Below are 9430 nucleotides of genomic sequence, written 5' to 3' on the forward strand. Positions count from 1 at the left end.
CGCTATTCTAAACTCAGTCTCGATAATAAATTGTTAATTTACAAATCAATATTGAAGCCAATTTGGAACTATCGTATAGAACTGTGGTGTTCAGCGTGTAACACATATATAGAAAAAATCCAAAGAGTACAAAATAATATTCTCCGATATTCTCCGATTCACAAAGATCTAAATCTACTAGCCGTTGAAGAAGTAATTCGCTTATATACAATTGAATGCCTAGAGAAACTCAAGTCAAACATGAGGATCCAAATAATCATGTTTGTCACTTATATTGTATTATAATCATTGATATATATGAATACCCTAGCTCAATTGCATACATATAGGTTTTTTAATTATTTTCAATTTCTATTTATTAAAATTCAATAAATGACAAGGAAAAAATATATATCCCTTTAGTGAAATAAAATGCTTATTTTCAGCTTCATTCTTTGTAATTTTCATTAAACAATATAATTCTCAATATAATTCTCAAAGTAATTCTCAATATAATTCTCAATATAATTCTCAGTAGAATTCTCAATATAATTCTCAATGTAATTCTCAATTAAATTTGCAATATAATTCTCATTATGTTCGCGCGTTCTGAACTATAAATTTATGAGTTAAAAATAGTGACTGTGAAAATGTTAATATAAACGAAATTAATGGACTAAGTTTTTAGTAACGTGATTATTTCGGAAAGTTAAATTTAAATTTTAAATTGTGATTAAAGTAGAAATATTTTGTTCCGAATTAGATACATTATCTAAATAGATTACATTAATATATGTTACGTATTTGTGTATTTCACATTTATTCTTATATCTCCGAACATCATTAATACATATTACTTTTCGGAGGGCAGATATATATAAAATTTACCTGATTTAAATATTAAATCTGGAGTAAAAGCTAGCATTCGTACTTTTTATATTATAGGTATTATTGAAAAGTTAAGTTCTAAAAAAAGCTCAGTATAAAAACTTCTAATGAAATTAATTGTCTTTTATAGATAGGTAAGGTAAAAATAAATACTATTTTACTTACTAGTTTTGCAACCAGAAAGCATGTGAGGACATTAGACACTTTCTGGCCAATTGCCCTATTTCACGATAATTAAGAAAGCAATGTCAGGGAAAGATCATTCTTTCTACAGAAAATTACGAAATTGTTCTAAATAAAAGAAACTAGGTCGGATGCAATCGGCTAACGTCATGCCAATATGCCGTAAAATATATAGAATACAATAATTTTATAAATTAGTGTCACGTATTGATTATAAGAATTATGTTATAAATTATAATTATTACATAGTATTAAGCCCCCTGGAACGAATACTGGTACTTTCGGTTTGAACTATTAAATATACCTACTCGCAGGTAAACTGAAATATAAACTGTTAAATATTTTGATGGTGGATATTTGATGATGGATATTTTTAAGTATACGAGTATTAGTCCACATAGGCGTATGGTCACAGTCCAAACAATCTTCTTTCAGGGAAATGATTTAAAGTTATCCATATTTGAGGTCTTTATATTGTAGTAGATCTTTGTTTTGTAAAACCATGATTATTAAACAGAACTAACAAATACACTATATTTGTACATTTGTAAATATAATATATTATATTTAAGCATATATAATAAACATGACTAGTTTTGGTTAAGAGAAACATACTAGTGTCTAAACGTGCGTCCGGTGTTTAAAACTATTTAGATATATATTTCTACGGGTAGCTGCTGAAGGTATTTAACAGTGTTCAGAGTAGTTGTCTTAACCTTATACTAACATCCATTAAAAAATAAATTAAGAATTGTGATCAAACTCAATATAAAAAAAAAGGTCCACTAATGTTTGGATAAGGTAAAAAAAATTTATTTTATGTGAGGCCTTACGTCAATTTTTCGGGCGAAATGGATGTTAGTGTTGGGCTTCACAAAAAAGCTAAAAGTAGTTCTTTAAGTGTAGCTAATGTTATTTAAAAGATTAATTTATTAAATGATTAGGTTTTGGTAAACTTTTAAGAACAGAGTACAACATATATGGGTATTATATAACAATCATTTATGTCTGTATAAAGTCCAATGTTAAATTAATATCATTATAATCAATATTAACACGATATTAACAACGATATTATCAATATTAACAATCAAAATACAGTGGTAAATCAGTGAAAATGGCTTTATTGGTTTTCGAAGTATTGTCCATAATATTCAATAAATCTTTGCATTCGATTGATCAACCGTTTCGCCACTCTGAAGTTGATATCTTCATAATCAGGGTTTTGAATGTCTCAACAACTTGATCGGGCGTAGAAAAAACACTCGCCACGCAATTTTCTCTTAATATTTGGGAATAAGAACAAGGTATTAAGTACCAAAATGGGATTGTGAAGCGGATGACCCATGAACTAGACGTTTAAAATGCTCAAAAACTCTTTTGTTTAAATTGCTGTCTAGAAGCTCGCATTTCTCTGGTGGCGACCGATATTCCTTCTACGGTTAGTTTTCTCAATTCTTCCAACACTTCCAGTAAACAAATGGTTGTGTACCACTCAGAATTGACCGTTTTATGTTGTTCAAGTCACATAGTTGTGACATGACCGGTTTTTCTGAAAAACATTGCTTAATTTCTGACTTATGTCGGCTATGAGACATCTTTTAAAATTCTTACAATGGTAATACCTAATTTATCTAATTTTTATCTAATTTACCCTACTTGAAATTCTGGTAAATACCAACATTCGCTGCCATACCGACATAATTTAGTATTTCCCTTAATTTACCATCAATTTACTCGAACTCGCACACAAATAAACTGCTTCAACAAAGGCAATGAAAATATAATATATCACTGCCAACAATATTTGAAGAAAAAATAACGACGTACTCGTACTTCTTCGTTAAAAAAACATAAAGTTCTTAATAGTGAGTCGTGCAATAGAATAGTTTAGATATGTAGTACTACTAAATTGTGGATTGCTGATTTCTCAAAGCTGATTGGGCGATTACAGGGTATGAATTATATTTAGTTGGTCACAAAAAAAAAAAAATATTTAAATAATTTGATTTTATATTAAAACTTGAAATAATTTATTCTTCGGATACAGAAAAAGCTTAAACTCCTGGTCCCAATTAATTGCTTGAAAAGTAAATTGTAATTATGTGGATCGTACATCGTAACAAAGTGGGTTTCCACCAATTATTTGTGTGTATTTATCATTCTTCATATATCATTTTGCGTTCATTCGTTTATTAAAGAATTGCACTCTTTATATTATGAAATTTTAAATAAAATTTATGAAACATTTATGTTAAGTATAATGTCACAGCATCTGTCCTAGGCAAGTCATCACTCAAATTTCTCAAAAAAGCGTTTCTTCAAATCGGGTGGGTAAGTAACATAAATATAGTGCTCGTTCTGACCTACTTCGTTTTCGATGATGTCGTGAGCGGATGATGAGGCATGTAGAGATGGCTGAGATGCGCCCACATAGCTATGATGCATATCCAATGAATGCTGAAGAGAATTGATTGGCTTTGCGGCTGCGTCACTCAATGAATTAACCTTGTAATCGATTGTATTAGCTAGTGATGCTGTGCTAGTTGCTGCTATTGCTGTATTGGAATTGCTATTGCTGTTAAGTAAAGTTGTTAAAGGTTTATTTTTGGAGTCACGTGACTCTAAATACTTTTCCTGATATGGCAGATTATTTTGACCTTGACGGCGTAATGGTGTCGATGTACGCTGACCGTTCCTGTGAGTTGTGCTGCTGCTGGTATCGATTTGAATTTGATCCCCATAATAATGTCTTAAACTGTAGGGATGTTCTGCTTGGGATTGTTCAGGATATAAGTCGTGCATATGTTGATGTGAAAATAACTGACCACCTGGACTATCCGGAGAATATTTAAGACACTGATTGTGTTGACTAATGTGGTGATTTGAATTAATTGCTGTCTCGTCAGAACTAAAATTGAAAACTTTAAATTTATTAGAATGTTCCCTTAAAATTTGAAAGTATAATATATAAATATTAACTATATTCTTAGGAAGTGGGTCGGGTCTACTTATTTTGACATTGGGAATATCTTGACATTATCGTGACATTAACCATAAACGATTTATTTTTATTTTATTTTTTTTTTGAAGAGACTCTCTACTGTTCGAGAGTAGAATAGTAATAACAAAATTTTTATTTTTTTTTAATTGATCTAATTTTTTTTTAATGATCTAATCAGAAATAATCAAGGTAACAATAAAAACAAAATATAAATAGTAATTGCAGTGAAAAAGTGTATACAGAGACTCATTTAAGGGGGCTTTTTGGAAAAATATTGTAAAATTTAAATAAAAAAAATGAATTGAGAAAATCAATTATCATTGAACCCCAAAATCCTATCGGGTATACGCTAACTGGAGTTATTATTATTAGTATATTACATTATTTAATAAGATTTAAATTTAATTTAAGTTTTTTCACATTGAAATATAAAAATAGGATCTTTAAAACAAGTTGTTCATACAACTTGATTGATATCTTTTTCCTTTTCTTATTAGAACTTCAAAATATTTTACATGCTTATATTAATAACTGTACTTTATAATATGTATACGTATATAATACACATATATATTATAATTAGTAAATAAAGCTAAGAATATATTAATGCAATTAAGGGAAATAATGCCAAAAATTCATAGATATGGGGATTAGGGTAGTGGGTATTTGCTGATAAGTTCACTTTATTTATATATTTAATTTTAAGTTTTACTCACTCAAATAGTATCCAAATAATGTAATAACAGAAACAGATTCCTGTGGACAGCACGAATATAAGAATTACTATTAGACCCCATGGAAATGCTCTCGGCTCCAATGGACCATCCTCCCAGTAACGATCACAAGATAGATACCAGCAAACTGCTTTATTCATTTCATCTTAAATAAATAAATATAATTAAATTAAATGTGATTTATGTAAAATAAATTTAAAAATGAAAACAGACTGAAGATCTTGAATTAATCTTAATCTTGTGGTTAATACTGTGTTTCGCATGTAAAAAAAAAATATATTAATTTGAACTTTCAAATATTTAATTAAGCATCTTTCAATACGTGTTCAATAATTGCAAGTTAAATTTATATTTTTTTATTTTACTAGGAATAGATATTTCTCTCTAAGTAGTCAAAATTTCGGACACACTTAAAGTAAGACGTGAAAAATTATTAATGCAGTTAAGCACTCAGTCAAGCGAGGGGTTTGAAGTACTGAAACCCTCTCTGAATTCGAAAGTCACCGTGTGAGACTTGAACCCACTAAACCACCTCTTAGGAATGAATGGAGAAAATTCCTACAGCATTGTGAAAACTTCATTTCAGTAATCAAGGGAGAGAGGAGAAAAAATAGACTTAGTCCCCCTCTCTCTGAATTTACCCGACAAGTTATATTTATAGTGTATATATTATACACATATTCACCGATAATAAAATACTGATGTCTGTGATATAAATTGATTATAAATTACGATGTGGAAGAGTTAAGTATCTACTTTATTTTGAAATTGTTACAGTACAGCTATGGAACTTATTTTCCGATAATGAAATAATTCTAAACGATTTTAAATATTCTATTAAACACAACAACTTATGTTGTTGATAGATCATTTCCTGTTATGAAAAAGTATGTAGTTCGTTTCAGGGATTATAGTTAGCCATGATTAACTCAGTGTATTCACTATAACAATAGAATGTTGCATTTGACCGAGATGAAGAGGTCGAGTTTTCATCGAAATAAAATTTACAAGATTTTACTTCTCGTCTTTAATATCGATTTTATTTAAAGGAAACTTCTTAAATTTGTTAAATGCCAATCGGTTTGAAAAAAATCTACGGCAATTCATTTATTACTATCAAATCTCTTAATAAACTGTCGAAGAAGTGAAAAGTCGATAAACTTGGCATCAGCGATACAAAATAGTATAATTAATCAGCTATACGGTAAGAAAGTCCCTAAGGTGAGCTTAATTTTGAAAAAGCTCATTCCCGCTAATACAATTGATTGAAAAATCGTGGTTACACTCAAAGTTGTATATCACTATATATGGTAATTATTAACTTACCAAAAAGTTTTAAATATACAGTCAATATATATTTATTTATTTTTATTTATTAAAATAAAATGAAGAGTTTTCGAACAGTAGTGAATTATAACAACAGAATTTTTATTTATTTTTAAATAATTGAATTTTTGACTGTTTCGAGTTTTGCTAAATACCCATCACCAGTGGCCTTGGAATTATTTCGCATATTTGATTATTCGTAAATAATTGCATCCTTGTCCTTGCCAATACATAGGCTTGAACTCGTACCCCACCAAATTTGAACCTCAGAGTCAGTGTTCATAAGTCATTTAATAAAACTTAATTTAAAATAAAATATAAATATATATATCTTTTAATATGAATAATAAGAAGACGGTCACTGTTTTACCTATCATCTAAAGGATATAATAATTTAAGCAATTTATATTAACAAAAAAATATAGTAATTATTTACCTTCCATCTCTTTGAATGCCACATTTGACATTGTAATCAGTAATCCTGTGATGCAGGTTCGAACCAATTGTTCGCACTTTAGCTTCAATTTACTTAGTTCTTCCGCCTTACAGCTAGCGCGGATATTGTGCATATTTGTGGCATTGCCAGCTTTTATTTTGACATCCGATCCTTTCGTAAAATTGCAATTATCTGAAAGGATTTTGATATTAAGGTAACCGTGTAGTTATTACTCTTATTTTATTTTTATTACTAATGTTACCCGTATTCTTAATATTATTTTGGCTGTTTTTCTCTTGACACATATATTGACTTTGTACTTTAGCTGATTGTGACGCAGATGATGTTCTATAAGTAATTAAATTTTTTTAAAAAATAAGTATTATTAGAATAAGTGTGCTCTCATTTACTTATTAATTATTTCTTTTATTTAAATTTTATATTTATATTATTAAAAATACAGAAGTGACAGTAGTCTTCCACAATCTAAAAGATATATTACACTGTACTATTGCGAACTAACCAACCAACAGTTCTATTCACAGTCTTAGAACTACGACAATACCACACCGGCTATATAAAATGAATCGTCGGCCGTGAATATATTTCATTGTTAATAACAACATTTAGAGAATATTTTATTACGAGTAGTATATATCAGCGACATATATGGAAGAATCTTTAGTACTCGAAATTGAAAAATTCATTAGACATCACAATCAGACACGGCATTCTATGACTGTCCAATGTATTAAATATTTATTTTAACATGCTTCAACAATAGCAGTTGGCTATTGTTTTAATTTCAAATTTATGAAAAAAAAATGAAATCATATGTCTAAAATTTTATTCATTTCATTATTTTTTGTATTTGACTTTAATATATAACCGTAAACAATGTTGTAAATCGTATGAAAGTATCAAGCTGACCAAAGCAGGAACTCTGCTCTCTGACATTCACTTCTCGTTCACTTCTATTGAAATCCCACTTTTAACAGTTAAACTGACAAACAAAAAAAAATACTGAGCTTAGTCAAGCAAAACTGGACCTGGTGGATCTGGTCTAAACTGGACAGAAAACTGATTGGTACAATCAGCTACTTCAATTAAAGCGAAACCTGCTCAGCACTACTGAGCTGATGGTGCTGATGAGTCACTGCATAATAGGAAGGCATGTTATGAAACTGGGTATATTCTATAATGTCTTTTATCGTGGTTGTGGGGCTACGGATGTGATCCATCTTTAGCTTGGAGAAAATCTAAAATATTCGGGCTGTACTCTAATCTATGTATAAACAAACACCAATCCTGTTGTACTACAACAAGCTATTATTTGAGCTCATGTGGAGTTGGGGAGTAACATAATAGGTAAAGGCTAAAGTTCAAGATCTGAGATATATGATTCCTAATATAATAATTAAAACTTTCATTAACATTTTAATTTTAGAAGAACGAGGGAGTCTCTATTGAGTGAGTCCCTAATGAAGGGCTATGCTGCTCATTCTGTGGCATACGTCACAAAGAACAAATTTTGCAGATTAAATTTGATCTTAGAAATAAATTGTTGGTCAATCTCTAAGACCTTAGGTATGTAATTCCTGATATAATAATTAAAATTTTCATAAACTTTTTAATTTTAGAATGACGACGAAATCCCTGTTGAGTGATTTCCTGTTGAAGAGCTCGTCTTCCCAAAGGATATTAATTTTGAAATTGATGATTCAGCAAAGCTCTTGGCAGTTTCTTTTAAGAAATTTGATGGGATGATAGATGCTCAGTTTAATCAAATAGAAAAATAGTTCTAACCATGTTTGCAATTTTAGAAGATTCCACTAAAGTTGACAACAATGTAGGTGTTGTAAACGATAGCAAAGCGACGACAAGAAGACAAGAACTGATAAGAGCTGATCTCGTTTAAATTCTTTTGCTTCAATTATAAGACCTTTGAAGAGACAATAAAATATAACCACAAATTGCATCTTCTCTGCAGAATTTTTTTTGTTTTTTTGACAAACTTGTGATTTGATTTTGCAATATTCATGTTAATTAGTTTTAAATTTTTGGTGATGTTTTGAAAATGAATGGAGGCTAAAGTGATTAGCGTTACTTTTTGAATCTTTTAAACAAAGCAACTTAATGATACCAATTAGGTCTCAATCTCAAATGGTTCTCAAACGGGATTTATCAACAGAACTGTGCTATTGACTTTAGCTATTAAGGTCACAATACTTTGGAAAAAACAGCTGTGGTGCAAAAATAAAGTATTGATATTGATAAGAAATATATAGTGGTTGTATACCAGATATATCTCTTGTTTGTAGTATTTATATAAAAAATTTTCTTGGAATTAATTTTTTACTTTCTGGCACTGAATAGAGGTCAGTGAATAGAGGTTATGAGGACTGATAGAGGTCCTCTATCCTCATAATATGAGTATTGATATAGTATCGACCAAAGGATTGTAGACGTAGATGTTATGTTCGATACATTTTTTTGGGATTGATTAGAGTGTGAATATCTGGTCAATAGTAGAGTGACCATACTGAATGCCGCACTGATGTAGCCTAATCAGTGAATTGTCATGTGGCTTTAATCTTTGACACAGTATATACTTAAAAGCTTTCACGCGGTAGAAACAATCCCGTGGTAGTTGGTCCAAATCGTCGGGTCGTTAGTTTTAATAAATTTGCATATTTGACTCGCATAAGTAAAACATATATGGTTATTATATATCGTAGATATATGTGTGTATAAAATTGTGAATGTTAAAATCACATATTCTCTTGTCGGACACAGTGATCGTCCTCATTCTCACTATTTTCAACAGCATTTTGTCTCTTGGGTACTTTTCGATGCATTGAAAAACATCGTTGTTAAAAA

General features: G+C 29.7%; 1 protein-coding gene and 1 long non-coding RNA gene across 2 annotated transcripts; one reads left to right on the top strand and one right to left on the bottom strand.

Annotated features, from left to right (window-relative positions):
- Nucleotides 1-3062: 3062 nt before the first annotated feature.
- On the bottom strand, nt 3063-6893 carry LOC119664069. The gene is made up of 5 exons (XM_038073629.1): nt 6813-6893; nt 6551-6742; nt 4771-4933; nt 3683-3961; nt 3063-3628 (listed from the first exon to the last, which is right to left on the bottom strand). The coding sequence occupies exons 1-5, from the start codon at nt 6853-6855 to the stop codon at nt 3343-3345; spliced, it is 963 nt and encodes a 320-aa protein (XP_037929557.1). The 5' UTR covers nt 6856-6893; the 3' UTR covers nt 3063-3342.
- A 515-nt stretch (nt 6894-7408) lies between these two features.
- On the top strand, nt 7409-8539 carry LOC119664070. The gene is made up of 3 exons (XR_005251124.1): nt 7409-7918; nt 7998-8137; nt 8191-8539. It is a non-coding gene; the product is annotated as an uncharacterized LOC119664070 (long non-coding RNA).
- Nucleotides 8540-9430: the final 891 nt, after the last annotated feature.

The sequence above is a fragment of the Teleopsis dalmanni genome, unplaced genomic scaffold (assembly GCF_002237135.1).
Source record: "Teleopsis dalmanni isolate 2A unplaced genomic scaffold, ASM223713v2 unscaffolded_contig_1358, whole genome shotgun sequence".
Classification (NCBI taxonomy): domain Eukaryota; kingdom Metazoa; phylum Arthropoda; class Insecta; order Diptera; family Diopsidae; genus Teleopsis; species Teleopsis dalmanni.